At 30.8% G+C, this 15,731-nt stretch overlaps 2 protein-coding genes and 1 non-coding gene across 3 annotated transcripts; 2 read left to right on the top strand and 1 right to left on the bottom strand.

The window, feature by feature from the left end:
• Positions 1-203: 203 nt before the first annotated feature.
• Trnav-aac lies at positions 204-276 on the bottom strand. Its single transcript has one exon. It is a non-coding gene; the product is annotated as a tRNA-Val (tRNA).
• A 7,625-nt stretch (positions 277-7,901) lies between these two features.
• LOC115227920 (coiled-coil domain-containing protein 6-like) lies at positions 7,902-8,669 on the top strand. The gene is made up of 3 exons (XM_029798625.1): positions 7,902-8,183; positions 8,214-8,492; positions 8,547-8,669. Exons 1-3 carry the CDS (start codon positions 7,908-7,910, stop codon positions 8,667-8,669), a joined length of 678 nt encoding a protein of 225 aa, XP_029654485.1. The 5' UTR covers positions 7,902-7,907.
• A 21-nt stretch (positions 8,670-8,690) lies between these two features.
• Positions 8,691-9,266, top strand: LOC118761113. Its single transcript, XM_036498784.1, has 2 exons — positions 8,691-9,108; positions 9,147-9,266. The coding sequence occupies exons 1-2, from the start codon at positions 8,839-8,841 to the stop codon at positions 9,231-9,233; spliced, it is 357 nt and encodes a 118-aa protein (XP_036354677.1). The 5' UTR covers positions 8,691-8,838; the 3' UTR covers positions 9,234-9,266.
• Positions 9,267-15,731: the final 6,465 nt, after the last annotated feature.

Consider the following 15,731-nt stretch of genomic DNA (forward strand, 5'->3'; position numbering starts at 1 on the left):
ATGTGACTTGGAAGGCTCACTTATGATCGGAAAGTATCGAAAACCGAGATGTTTTCAAAATTTCAAAGTCAAAAAATTTATTGATTATTTCCGTTGCTCGCCAAATTCTATTGCTCGCCATTTTTTCTTTGGTCCCGAAAATGGCGAGCACCAGAGGTTTTACTGTATGTATTAAACGTAAAATTCGAACAAAATTTAAAATATACCTCGACTGGGAGTTGAACCCAGAACCTCTCGCGTGTTAGGCGAGCGTGATAACCGCTACACCACCGAGGCTGTAACGTACATGAGGCGATAGTACTCAGTTGAACAAAAACCTTGATTAAAAATGGAAACTAAAAGGAAGTTTGTGGCAATCTCTGTTTTAAGCGAAGAAGAGAAATTACTGATGACCTGGATTTCTAATTAGATAATTTAAAATAGAATTCACATTTATTGTATAATTTGTTGATTTTTTTAAAGATAAAGAAAAACATAAAGAACTTTTTGCTAATTTAAATTTGTCGCCGAGCGGATGGATAGAAATTCCCAGGTAATATCGCGAACGGCATCCGTTGAAAAAGCCAGCTTGTTTCACGGTCGTCGTGACTCATTTTAGAGATGGATGTACCAATCTCATATTGTAGTTTGAGCGCTTTGGATCCATTTATCTCACTGATCTTGAAAGCCAGGGGACGAAGCAGCAGGTATCGGTCAATGAGACATATTTTTAGTTTTCCTAAATTTCGCAAAGGCAGATGCAGATCCAGGACAAGACAAGAAGCAGAGTCAATCTGCGATGATGAGGAAAATGAATCTACGCAGGTAACATCCCACACCAGGACTGAATGGGAATAAAATCGCCAATCAGGGCGTTTTCCGTCCCCACCGGTTCTAAGGGGAATCCAGCGGCGTTAAGCGCGCGCTTCACAACATCATTTAATGAAGAGTGTCTGGGGATCTTGTCGGCAACCCCCTCCTGTCGATGACTTTTCCTTCCTTGTACAAAAATATACCGTTTGAGGAGATCGGTAACACATTAAGTTAATCGGCCGAATGAGGCTGACAAGCACAATTAAAACTGAAACCGGTTGGCCTGTAAGCGGATATTTTCGAGTATGTGCGAGCAATAAATAATATCCCAGTTCCTTTGAACAGATGGAATTTCCGGGATTTTAAGCCCCCGAAAACCCACTCGTTGACACCAGCCGCATATTCAAGCAGGAAGATCAGGAATATTTACATTGAATGGTAATTGAAAACAGTAAATTCATTTTCAAGCTCATGGGAAATTTCAAAACGCGTCTCAGATTCAGTAGCTTTCGTAACACATGATTTTATAAAATCATCAACACTATAAGGTTTTAATGCTAACGTTATATCCCGATAAATAACGTAGTTAGCTTTTACAGCTTCCTCACTGTCATCTCGAACTTTATCGAAAGAAGATTGCTGATTATGCAAACATGCAAGTAGTGCTTTTCTCGCGGACCGTATCTTTGACACTCCTGGGCAATAGGTTATAAATAATAGCTAGATTTAAATTCTTATTACATTTTTATTAAGTCCAAAAAGTAATAGATTTTAAAGCCTATTTTTTATGTTTTTGTTTGGTTTTCTTTCCGGTTTCTCTAAATTCATCCACTGAATCGATTTTTATCTCTGAAATTTTGTTTATTAATTCAGCGTATTCTTCAGAAGCTAAAACTAAAAAATATCAAAAAAACTGAATGTTTTTTGAAATCTCTCGTCCTTCTTACAAAATTCATTTTCATAAATCGAATTTTTTACTAAAATTAATTAACACAATATGACGAATAAACATTGATTAATTTCTTCAATCGGATATGTATCAGTCAAAAATGTTTCTAAATCAACAAAAATTGTTACTTGTCGAAAATAAAAAATTATCTCCTGAAGTTTCACTATCAAATTCACTGTCAGAGGTCAAAGAAACTATTAAATTGTACGCTTGTTTGTATTTAACTTTTAGTAGTTTTTGAAAAGGCTTTTATATCGAATTTTTGATCTTCAGATGACTAGTTAAATAATAAATTAACTTCTACGCTGTTCATATTAATTAAATATTTTTGAGATTTTTGAGCGTCAATTTTCTTTTTTTGAAATTCCTGGTCACTTTTTATCGTATAATTTGTTGGAATTACCTCTACCCGTTCATCTCCTTTAAGTAATATTTATAGAGAAGACAGACCTAAAGGCAGAATATTTCCATTATTTTTGATAGAAATTGAATTAAAATCGAATTGATCTGTTTCAAGAATATTATTTCTTTCTTCGGTAACATTTTCAGTATCCGAAAGTATCGCTTCGATTTTAAAAGTTTCTACAGTTTCTTGTATAAATTTGTATGCGTCTAATATTTCTCCTTCCAGTTCTAGACGAATTTGTTCTATTTTTCTATTTTCAGAACGTTTTAATTCTTGTTGAATAGTTTCGTCATCAATTTTTGTAAGATTTACAGTGTAAGAAGACTCGTCTGATCATGTAATCAAAAATACCTTTAATATTTCCTAAATCTTTTACTGATACACACATATTTTTTGCCTCATCTTTCACAAATAAGAAATCAAAATCATCATGGTTGTCATTACGATCTTCAGTGGAATGTAATACTTTTTTGATAATATCGTTTTGTAGATTTTCTTTAATAAATTCAACGGCATCGACAATTTCATTTTCTAGCTGTTTCTGGATAGTATGTATCATATCTATCACACATATTTATATCATATTACCAGGCTCCTCTTTATTTTTGATATCTAAAAATAGTTTTAATAATGAATCAATACTTTCGACCGATATTTTATTAGTAGACGAGTCGATATCAGGCTTATCAATTATGGGTTGAGACTTTGTGCGCGTTTTTGATGTTTTAATTGTATTTCTGTCACGCTCTTCTTTCATTTCCCTCCTTTTCTGGATTTCTTCTTCTTTTTTTAGCATTTTAAGCTTTCTCTTATTTTCTTTTTTTTCGAGTTGAGATTCATATGGGTTATTTGTTTTTTTCTGGATACTTTCAATGTTACAGGTTATATCGAGAGAAGGTAATGCTTTAACGGTGTCAGTAGGGATTGATTTTTGGGTACTGACGACATCTAATTTATCGGTTTCACGTATTTCTTCAGGCTCTTGAGTCTTAGTTATATCTTTATTCGTGATATATACATTTTCTGGCACTTTCAAAACTTCAAGCGATACAGCTTTTTCAGATTTTTTGAATTCTTCCACTTTCTGAAGATTCGTATTATTAGCATTAGTAGATTTTTTGTTCATTTCTCTGACAACTAATCAAAAATAATAACAATCACGTTTACTTTGACGTAAATTTTCTTTATCTTCTTTTGATAGTGAAATGGTTGGAAGACCACTGAAATTATAAATATTCTTATTTTCATATATTTTATCAACTTTAAAATAATATTAAATAATCGAAAATGATAAATTTAAAAATTATTTACCTCTTTCGGTTTTAAGTAAAACATCATAAACTTTTGTTGGATATATTACCTCGTTACTATGAGCTTAAAATATATTAGATTTAATCTAACTCAATGTAATTTTCTTTTCAAAATTAATAACATTTTTTTCTGAATTGTTTTCGGATTGTACCTCTATTTCGCCATATCGATTGATTGTTTTATTTATTTGATGATTTAATGAATTTGTAATTTTATTCATATCTAATTTAAATATTTATGAAAACTTTTTTGTTTATTTTTTTCAAGTATTTTGTAATAATCTTTTAAAAATTGCTCATCATCCCAAATAGATTCAGTTTCTAATTAGTAAAAATGATTTTTATTACTATAAATAATTTTATAATCTTTTTTAGCTTTAGGAAATTGAGTGACAGCTAAAATTAATCAAATATACAATTACAAAATTTTGATTGTTCAATATTATATTTTTTTTCTTTCTTGATTTTACCTAAAATTTTTTTTTATTATTACCTTTTGCTTTCTCATTATCTTCTGATAGACCCATTTGTGATATGGGTTCAACTTCTTCAGGCGGAACAACTGTCAATGATTCCTTTCCTACTTGAGTTTGAACATTAGACCCTTCAGTATTTTTTTATTTTAATATGAATACTTTGAATGACTAACTTATTATTAAGATTTTGTTTTTCTTTTAATAATTTTATTTCTTTATTTGTTTTTTTAAAAGTTTCTATAACATATTACGAAACAATAAAAACCGTTTGCTTCTTTGATAATAAATTCGAAGCATTCATGATATGTTACAAAAAATAATGAAAATTGATGAATATCATCTTTTAAACTGGAATCAAATTCTCGAATCAACCCCGAAATTCTATTAAAGCTGAAAGGGGGATAAATAAATTTGTATTTTTTGTGAAAAAGACTTGCAGGATGATATTTTGTTGGATAAAGAAAAATAATAGAATCTGGTGAAATAAAATGTTTTGGTCTTATATCTCCAGCCTTAAATGTTGAAATCGGGAAAAAAAATGTTGAAATAATTTTAGTGGCTTCAAGATCTTGATAATCATAATAAAAATTTTTAAAAACAGCAATTTTCTTTTTGTAATAAAATCCATGTAAACTTTTATTTAAAAATGAAGATGGAACTAAATAATATTAATAAGTAATAATGCCTATTTTATTTTTTTCTTTTTCGATAACCCATAAAACTGAATTATTTAATTCAATAAATGGCATTTTCTTGTCTGATTCTATACCCGAATAAAATTTATCTTTTTCTTCAAGTTTTTTCCGATACAAGTTAATAGTATTAGAACCCACAACCACTTGATCAAAAAATGGGTAAATTAAATACAAATCTGGAAAGTTCAAGATTTATTTTACATATGTATATTAACGAGTTTTTAATATTCTGTACATATTCAGATTCCTTTTCAACAAAATGAAACATTCCTTCTATAAAACAAAATAAAATCTACCGTCATTTTTCCATCTGTAAAATGATTTTTCACGGAAATCATAAACACACACTATATATAGTTAATAAATTAAAATACTCAAATAAAATTTATTTTCACGATATTCAATACTCCCTATGAACTGATCGAGAACAATAGTTTCTAATTTATATATTTTTTTGAATTTACCGGATATTGCAACTGGGTAGTTAGAATACGTTTGTTCATTTCTGAAAATAATTGCTAAAAAATTAATAAAATAATGAAAAGCTTAATGGTGTTGGTTTATCTGGGAGAAATTTATTGCCTATTATAAATTTATTAGTATTAAAAATACAAGAATCTTCCTCCATTTGAAAAACAGATGGATTCTCAATTACTTCATCACACTTTGTAGATATTTCGAATGAATCATGTTGACTTAGCGGTATATTATGAGAGTAATTTACTAATTATATACAAAATAATTCTATTACTTTCATAAAAATATGTTTCTTGCATTGATTTCGGAATATCAGGTAAAGAATAAAAATTTAATAAATTTGGGATATCTTTAAATTTTATTACCCAAAACATACCAAATGAAGTAGTTTGCATATATGGATAATATTCTAAAAAATTTTTTTGGTAAAAAAACCTGGATAATACTGAAAAGGAATAAATTCTATATTTTTATACAATAATGAAACGTGTATATGGATTGTATATGTATGGATAAAAAAGATTTGAATTTAAATTAAGATCATAATCTAAATGGTTTTATTTTTCAACATGAACAAGAGTATGGAGTCAGAAGATCTTCCGAAACAGCATTTTCTGTGAAAAACATAAGATTTATTTGAAACCTGCAGGCTCATTTTGAACTTCAGGAAGATCATTTTGATTAGAATCATCAACCTTTGATTTAGAATCATCAACCTCCATTTGATTAATTTATTAGAGGAATTAAACAGAATTCAAATGAAAAATTATATTTATAAAGATAAAATTATGTAATAAAAAATTACGTAATTAATATACAGTATGGTCCAAAAATAGTACACCCCTTGTTTTTTTGTCGAAAAAGTCTTATATCTGCTAAAATAATACATTTATTTAATTATTTTTTTGTGAATTATATCTGTTTTAGAGTTTAATGAATTTTTCACTTTATAGAAAATCGAAATGAATTTAATTATACATATATTTTAAAAAATTAATGATTTTTTAATGGTCCATAAATAGTACACCCTTAACAAATTCAACATCTGTTGTGCTTTAAAATTACCTAATAAAGTTTTATTTAATATACAAAAATATTTTTATTTTTAGTTTATGTTTTTTTATTTTTTTAAAGTAATTATTTAACTAAATAATTATCTTATTGTCAGATTTTTTTTATTTATGACGTCAAATGTTTCAATTTTTCTTTTTAAATAGCACCACATGTCTTCAATTGGATTTAAATCTGGCAAATTTTTTTTTTCTGTCAAAAAACTTTTAGTCTTCTTTGCAGTATGCTTCGGATCGTTATCTTGTTGGAAATTCGGATTTTCTGAATGATCGTTGATAAAGGGCATCATTTTTTCCTCAAGTATATTAATGTACATGTCTGCATTCATGATTCCATTTATGGTATAAAGTTCACCAGGTCCTTGGAAGCTCATAAATCCACATATCTTTATATTTCCGCCGCCATGTTTCATTGTAGATACTATGCATTTTGGATTTAGTGCACCGCCATTTTTGCGCCACATATGCTTAATTCCATTTGATCTGAACAAATTGATTTTGGTCTCATTTGACCACAGAATTCTATTCCAAAAATCCATATTTTTGCCTACATATTTTTTTGCAAATTGTAAACGGTTTCTTTTGTACCTTTTTGACAATAACGGTTTCCTTCGAAATATCAGCCATATAAATTGCATTCATGTAGTCTCCTTTTTATTGTAGATTTTTATATTTTAATAACAGAATAAGATTCCAATTGTTTTGCAATTGCAGATGAAGAGATTCTTGGATTTTTTTCAGCAGAACGTCTGATTAGACGGATAGATCTGATAGATAACTTCTTCGGTCTCCCTCTTTCTCGATTTAAAATGCCGTTTATTCCGTTTTTCGGTATTTTTGTACAATCTTAGCAACGGTGTTCTTGCTAATCTCAAGTTTTTTGGCAATTTTTTTGTATCCATAGTTGTCCTCGTGTATGGAAATAATACGATTTTTAATATCTGAAGAGAGATCAACATTACGAAAGTTCATGTTAATTATTTTGACAATAAGATAATTATTTAATTAAATAATTACTTTAAAAAAATAAAAGAACATAAACTAAAAATAAAAATATTTTTGTATATTAAATAAAACTTTATTAGGTAATTTTAAAGCACAACAGATGTTGAATTCGTTAAGGGTGTACTATTTATGGACCATTAAAAATTCATTAATTTTTTAAAATATATGTATAATTAAATTCATTTCGATTTTCTATAAAGTGAAAAATTCATTAAACTCTAAAACAGATATAATTCACAAAAAAATAATTAAATAAATGTATTATTTTAGCAGATATAAGACTTTTTCGACAAAAAAACAAGGGGTGTACTATTTTTGGACCATACTGTAGTTGATCAAATAAATCACAATATTTTGTGCTGGTCTAAAAATAATCTAAAAGCGTTAGAATATTGATTCGAAAAACGATTAAAATAGCATAAAATTACATCGATTTCAGTCATCAGTAATTTCTAGTTTATAATTAAGTCAAAAAGGGAAAGTTGATCACTAGCTTTAATTTAAGCTTTCAAGTCAGACAAAGATTGATTTATCTACTAGAGTGCTCACACTCAGAACTGAGTTTTAACAACAAAAATCATTTTAAAAACTGATTTAATCGAAATTAAAGACACCTTTATAAAATGATTTATATAATAAAATTATTAATTGATAATTGTTATTTGATTATTAAACATTATCGTGTGGATTACCTAAGTGTATGTACTTAAATTAAATCACATTCAACATGAGTATGCAACCTAATCACACTCCATGTGAATCCGATCGGATGAGTATAATTGATTCGACTAGTGAAGTTGGAGAAAGTGATGCCAGCAGCATAGATGCTGCTTCTTTCCGAAGAATTCAAACCTCCCAACTCTCAAGAGAACAACTTATAAGAGAACTGGACACCATGTATGTTCTTTGCACACAATACAAGTCTGAAGCCAACTCTTATAAAATGTTATGTAAAAATTTGAGAGAGGAGAATAAAATGTGGCGGAAAAACAGCGTCGACATTGTAAATTATATTTTTTTCGATTTTCTGTAGCAAGCTCGGGCTGAACAAGAAGGGGAGTTTATAAGCAATACTCTAATGAGGAAAATTCAGGATCTAAAGAAAGATCAAGAAAAAATTTCAATTCAATACGAAATGGAAGAAGAACGCCTAACAAATGAACTGACCAGAAAAATAGAAAAAATCCGACAGGAAAAGAAAGAACTTGAAGAGACGCTTGTAAAGGAACATAATAATCACGTCAATATACTCCAACGACATATTCGAAGTCTAGAGGCCCAGGCTGCTGTCAAAGAGTCAGCTCTCGATAAAGTAATCAATCTCATTAGAATAATTCAAAATACTTAAAAAATTAATTTTGAATAGCTCAGAAGAGATAAAATCGACTTGGAAAATGTATTGGAGAATGAACAAGAAGCACTGGTCAATAAATTATGCCGACGAATCGATAGGCTTGAGACAGAAAAGAAGTATTATAAAGAGGGTTAATATTTTTAGTGCACTCAGTAAACGAATAAGTGAAAAAACATCAATTACTGAAAGTGATAGCCGAGAAGCACCCTCTAGTAGTTTATCTGTCGAAAAATTATCTACAAAATATGTTGGGCTGCGTTCTGAATTGATTTCACTCCGCCAAAGATTGCATTCGCAAAGAAACATGGGAATTGAGAAAGTTAAACGGCTATCGAGAGAGGAAACTTTGCTGCGAACAAATAATCGTCGTCTTCGTCAAAAATCGGGTGATAACGAAAGAATAAGACGTTTGCTTATCTCTGAGAGTGAATCGAGTATGGACATGGACGATGACTCGTTTGTTGATTTGTTTTACTTTAGTTCACGCCCAGAGTTGTTGCGGACGTCAGCTAATTCAAATGAAAGGACTTCCCGTCCAAGCGAAGGGAACACCTTTACTGATTCATCTCGACCCGTATCTGTCTTATTTTTAGATTTTTTAAATTTTCTTAGACTTCACTTCAAAAAGATTCAAAAGTTGTGTTTAATCTTGGAAATATAAATGAGAATCCAGAAGAGGGTTCTGCTGAAAAGTCATAATTGTTTTTTTCAAATGATTAGTCTTTTCCTAGACAATAAGGATTAATTCTATGGAATTTGTTTAAATGATAAAATTAAATATATAGAATTTAATGGTAGTTCTAGTCAAAATCAATTAAATAGTTGATTGAATATTGTGATTAACATTGTGATTTAATAAACATTATTAGATTAAATAAACTTCTGCAGTACAATAAATCGAATTATTGATTTACAGATTTTCGTCACTTTTAATAGACCGCACAATAGAAAACCAAAGTTTGTTTCCTAATAATAAAATTAAGGAAATATCTCTTTCCCTAAATTAAAAAATTCTGACAAATAAGTTATTAAAAATAATTCACAAAGTAAAAATCACTGAAAGTTTGGCATTTTCAAATTTACAGACTGATTTTCATATTTAATTCTTTTTGAAACATTACCAAAATGTGTTGGTAATGTACCATTATTCTTATCATTTCCAACCGTTTTTTCAAACACGCTCTGAGTTGTCGTACAATCCAATTCAACGAATGAATCAGTCTTCCAAGTCGAATCATTAGACGAAGGACGGTCACTTTTCCCAGGCGGATCACCAACTGAAGAAAGCTCAGCATCTGGACACGGAGGCAGGTTTTTAGAATTATCCGACACGTTCGAATCAGCCGGAATAACTGAGAAAATTCCCCCAGTCAACTACAAAAAGAATCTTAAATAAACAGTTACTGTAAACATGAGTTGCTTCCTAACTTGAATAGGAGTAGACATAATTATCCTATGAAAGTGCTTTGCAACCTCTAGCAACTTTTAATATAATTAAAACGCTTATAATCAGCCCTATCTTCAGGAAGTGTCCATTTAGTGGCCAATTCGGAAACCAGCTGTAGAACAGACTAAGCAAATCAACAAGAAGAACAACATTATTAGACGTATGAAGAGCCGACATGTACAAGCAGGCGCACGCGATCAACCCCGAAGAACACTGATTCGGCAACATGGTCATGGAAATACTAATCACGAGTACTCAGTCTCGTAATTATTAAACCTAGCTGACGCCAACATGGTGGCGACCTTGAACGGCAAAACTCCGTGTGTAGCTATTGATATCAAAAATGGTACAAATACATGAATATTGTCTGTAAGCTTTAATTATATAATAATGTGGGTGGATGTAGTTAATGTCAAAGTCTACAAATCTTATTTTATACACACACCTAATGTATGGAGAATGAAAGATTCGATTATCACAATTTTGTCACGAAATGACTATATAAATAACAATTTAATACAAAATCAACCTTAATTTGAAATTCGCTAAAGTTTTTGTTGCATTTTGGGTCTTTTACCATCAGACAAAACACTCTCACAACCTCCGCCAATATGCGATTGTAGTCTTCGTATTTTGAAGCCAAAAGAATACAGGCAGCCCCAACATACTTAAAAGAGTGGTTCGACAGTTATAAACCTCTTTTTGGAATTTATTGATAGGTTGTTTCATATAAAAACACTGCAGAATACGAATTGCTGTCATTCTGGTGAGATGGTTACTAAATTGGAAGAAAGTTAGCCATTTAAAGTCAACTACCATTCCAAATGGTTAGACATTGTGTAAATGAAACAGGCCATTTTTTGACGGAAATAGTACTCTGTCCTATAAGGAATTTGTATTGCTCTTGATGGAGTCTGGTCGAGTTTGTCGTCGTATAGGAACAGTTTTGACTTGTCAAAACGTGTTAAATGTTTTTTATAAGTTGACATCAAATATATTTCAACTATATTTTGTATTAATTGATAATATAGAAGAAAATGTATCAATTATAACAAACTAACATGTAACAACGAACAGTGCAGGACCACACTACTATAAGATTTATTTTTAATAATTTAAAATGATTAATTTCTTTATTTTTAATATAACTAAATTAATTCTTTTCATCAATTTCATATTAGAAAATATATTATAATTTTTTAAAATTTTTTAGCAATATTAATAAACTGATTATTTAAACATATTTGTTTACTTTACATGAAAAATACTTATAAGTTTATTGATAGCATAATAATCAATGCTTTTTAGAGTTATTAATATGTTTCAAGTGGACTCGAATGATTTCTTTTGACACGTGAAGCTGAAATTAGAATTTAAGAGAATTCTCAAAGTCTCAAATGTAATCCCAGGCTTAATTTTGAGCTGTTCGACACAATAATTTAAAGAAATTTTAAAGTTTCATCCAGTCACCATTTCTTCCATAGGCCTCGATAATAAGATTTTGCAGCCTCAGATTTTTTTATTTGCGCAGGCATACGAATGAAAAATGAAATTTTTTCGCAGACATGCAAATATGTAGGTTTTTGCTTAAACGCGTTTCCGATTGATTTTGACATTTTTGAACAAAAATTATTTTTTGTAAGTACCACTTTGCACCCACTCGCTACTAGGAAAAGATACCTTACAGAAAAACTGCTGTACTTACATCAGTCTCGGGGAAATTACCAACATTCTATGGATAACTATTTTTTCTCCGTGGCAATGGGACTCTCCCCAAATGACGAATAAGAGCTCATGCTGAATGGCATATATACAGCTGCTGATAAACACATTGGAAAGCAGACAAATAAATCCCAGGGAAAGGAATGCTATCCAGGAGTGCATGCACGTGCCGGTGAGCAAAAAGATCTCAAACTCAGAATTGAAAGTAAGTACGAGGGTAGCAATAAATCTGCACTCAAGAACGAACGTGCCAGAATAGATAGGATGGTTCAGAAGATCGCCTCGCTTGTTACACGTGTGGTATTATAACTTTGATTATGTTCATACGGACAGTGTCATACGGACCACTTTGCTTTTGGTAAATATTACTTTGCCTTTGGTAAAAACCACTTTGCTTATAGTAAGTACTACTTTGCCTTCAGTAAGAACCACTTTAAACCTGAAATGGTATAGAATAATTACTGAAGTAGTATTCTATAATAAAATCATCACTACGAATGGACAAAACGTGAAACATCTGATAACTAAACATATCACTTTACCCAAGTTACTAAAGTATCAAGCTGTGATAAACCTATGAAACTGATAGCTCTAAGAGAGGTTTATTACTTGAAAAAATAATATTTAGCTTATTCAAGCAAACTCTATCTGGAAAGAGTATACTAATAATAATGTTCGGAACTACTATTACAATAAAGTTACTGGAACAACTTAATCGGAAAAGCTTTGATATCTATTTGAGATTGAAAGTATTAAAAATGCATATTTAATTATAAAATGCGAGAAATATTTGAATTTGATGAAAGAGAAAAGTACTTTTCAAAGTGATTCTCCAATTACAGACATTTCTTTGATTGATCTATTAAAGATGAATTTCCATAATTGTGATAAATCTTTCTTTGATATTATTTCGTAAAACAATACTGAGATTTGGTGCTCTCCATAATGACGATGTATGAATAATAAATCGACATATATTCAAAAATTCGGATTGCTGCTTTTCTGCCATAAATATTTCGTTCCCAGCAGTATAATTAGGAAAAATTTTCCCATTGGAAAAAATAAATCCCTTAACAGGGAAATATTTTTTGAATAATGAAATATAATATATGTATTAGAGAGTCATGGAGTATAACTATATAATAAAAAATTTAAACCATTAAAAGAAGTATTAAAATATGTGATAAAAACTAAAAATGACTCAAATATCGATTATTTAAAGTTATAATCAAATTCTTCAATTTTTGAAAATTTTCACCTGCACTCTCTACTGATTATGATGTTTGATGATCCAATTCAATTTCTGTACGAAAAAATCCCAAATTTTGACACAAAAACTAACTTTAGTTCTACCCAAAATTCAAATCAAGCCCTAACCATATTTTGACTCTAAATCCTAACATTCCGCAGATCAAGTTTAACATCCACGTGATGATGGAATAGAGCATCCTTTGAAAGAAAGAGAGTTCGGAACGCGTGTACGGCAGCTTCACAGCCGTTTGGGATCCCGACTCCCAATTGAAGTGGAGCTAGTTCGGCGCTGAGGCGTAGACTGACGTGTCGTGCGCCAGCTTTAGCGGCAAACGGCGGAACAAGTTGCCAACAGCGATCGGACGAATACCGCCATCCTTTTTTCTGAATGCCAGTAGATGAGACGAGAAAAGTAGCTTCGTAGCAAAATTCGGGATGTTCCCGCTCAGCAACCGGTTTATAAGTGTGGTGATAGCAGTGAGTAGAGTTTGGCCTGCCTCGGCGGTCGTTTCTTGAAAGGATTCGCGAGGAGAGAGGTTGTGAATAAATAACAACATTTATTTAAAAAAATTAACTAAAATCCATGAATCAAGCTAAAATTACAAAAACATAAGAAAGAGCATAAATATTCGCACTTTAAAGATCATAAATAAAAGAATAATCATTTTAAATAGATTGAGGTTCTTTGATAGATCTTTCCGTATTTTTCCTAGGAACAACCGTAGAGTTCAGTAATGCAGGATAGATACATTTCTGTACACTAGTAGCATTACAACTCTCATCAATCTGATTCCTGGTCTGAATAACCTTCAGGGTCCTCTAATATTATAAAAATAATCACAATCATACCACAGCCTCCATTCTTATATATTCACAATTACCCCGACACTCCGCATTATTAGCAAGCTCAACCAACCTACCAACACCTCCAAAACTACAAATAAACAACCAACCATTCTTCTCATAAATAATCTTGGAAACCCCTCTACTCAAAGCCAATTTGCTCATAGTTCTTATCGATTTTTGAAGAACACGTGTAGTGGCCAGAAAGTTACATTCCACTTGCAAAGGATGTGGAGACTCAAAGAGATAAGCCAAAACAAGTGAAAGGCAGTCTGAGTGAATCATATATTCATGATAGCCTTGAATATTAGCCAACGAGACCATGAGACTGCATAACTGACATTATATTTAATTATATTTAACCCAATCTCGAATGTACACGTTCTTTCCAAGTAGACGGGTTTTACAGGCATTGACCATTATGGACAGACCGTCGGCCATGATTATGAATTCACCAAATTGATGGTCATAAATCACTATATTGGCCAAAGCGGATACACACATCGTAAAAATGTCATCAGCATACGAGCTTTGACATATTTCTTGATATATTATGAATATAACACAACCGACTAGTCCTTCCACCACCACGGAGAGCGTGTCTATCATTGATCGACTCAGGATTATAGTAGATGTTGATTTCTCGTCAAAATTTGGAAAAAAGAGAGAAGAAATGGTCATTGCTGTCTCTAACTTGGCCACAAAACAATATTTTTCAGTCTCACGTACCAACACGGCAGCAGCACAGTCCAAAAACCCATTCTATAATAAACAAACCTAAAATCCAACATTAAGTAGCACATTTCTAGATTCCGGGTATTTAGTAGAAAGGACACAAAATAACTTGATTACGGAATCTGCAATATTCCTAAGTGAATAACAAATTGAGATCAAAATTGGGATCCCACCATTCTATAGAGCTCGATTATTTAAATATCACCTTTACAATGGAAGGAGCGACGTCAGAACTGGTCCTGGAATGGCCGATTAATGTTTTTACAGCATTTTTAATCACCTCAGGCTGTCGGGACTCGGCCATAATTCGAATAATCGCCTTTTAAAAATAAATACGATTTAAAACCGAAATAAGTGAATTTAGCCAAGAATCGACTGTCGCTTTATAAGAATTGACAATTTTTATGATCAGTTTGTCATACCACGTTAATAAATCTCCACTCGACACATTCCGGGCATGATTGGAAGATATTTTATCAATCAGTTCATTACAGGCTGCCAAACACTCGCCGTACATCTGACGGGTTATTTATGTGGCTAAACTCACTTTTTTGGCCTTTTCTAAGACAGTGGGATTATTTGGCTTTAAATTGCAGTTCATTTGTATTAAATTTGTGAATTTTGAACGGAATTCCACAAGGATTGAGCCTGCTTTTATCATTTTGCTCTTTTTTATGTAACTGAGGATTAAAATAGGAGAATACCATTGGAATTGGTCCAAAGAATTGGAGCATGATTGACTTGTAGAAAGACTATCTAATGAGGCTTATACTTTAAATAAAATAAAAGTACCCGAAATTGAATGAATGATTATAATAAAATTATTTTCTGATTTTATTGGGAGCAATGATACGTTTAGCTTGATAAAGTCTTCTTCCAGTGGGTGGAACCGCAAATTATTAATAAATTTGATTAAAGATGGTGGAACACTAATAAAAATATGTCACATATTATATTGACAAACCTGATTTTATTATTTATATGTGAATTTGAACAATTTCCAGACATAAAAAGAAATTTAAATGGCACCACTAAAATAATTCTACCCCGCCAATAAATTTACAATCATTAAATTACTGAAATAAATAATATTAAATAAACACAAATAATTATATTTTTTTCTGGATTCACTTCGGGATTTTATAGTCCCAAAATTGACATATAATATTTAAATTTGGATATTTATAGCCACAAACCGA

Source organism: Octopus sinensis, unplaced genomic scaffold, assembly GCF_006345805.1.
Source record: "Octopus sinensis unplaced genomic scaffold, ASM634580v1 Contig08735, whole genome shotgun sequence".
Classification (NCBI taxonomy): domain Eukaryota; kingdom Metazoa; phylum Mollusca; class Cephalopoda; order Octopoda; family Octopodidae; genus Octopus; species Octopus sinensis.

Excerpts from the sequence above, each read along its gene's own strand:
- LOC118761113 (XM_036498784.1), top strand. The coding sequence starts at position 8,839 with ATGGGAATTGAGAAAGTTAAACGGCTATCGAGAGAGGAAACTTTGCTG. Across the intron at positions 9,109-9,146 it reads TTACTGATTCATCTCGACCC|ACTTCACTTCAAAAAGATTC; the intron begins GTATCTGTCTTA and ends AAATTTTCTTAG.
- LOC115227920 (XM_029798625.1), top strand. The coding sequence starts at position 7,908 with ATGAGTATGCAACCTAATCACACTCCATGTGAATCCGATCGGATGAGT. Across the intron at positions 8,184-8,213 it reads GGAAAAACAGCGTCGACATT|CAAGCTCGGGCTGAACAAGA; the intron begins GTAAATTATATT and ends GATTTTCTGTAG. Across the intron at positions 8,493-8,546 it reads AAGAGTCAGCTCTCGATAAA|CTCAGAAGAGATAAAATCGA; the intron begins GTAATCAATCTC and ends AATTTTGAATAG.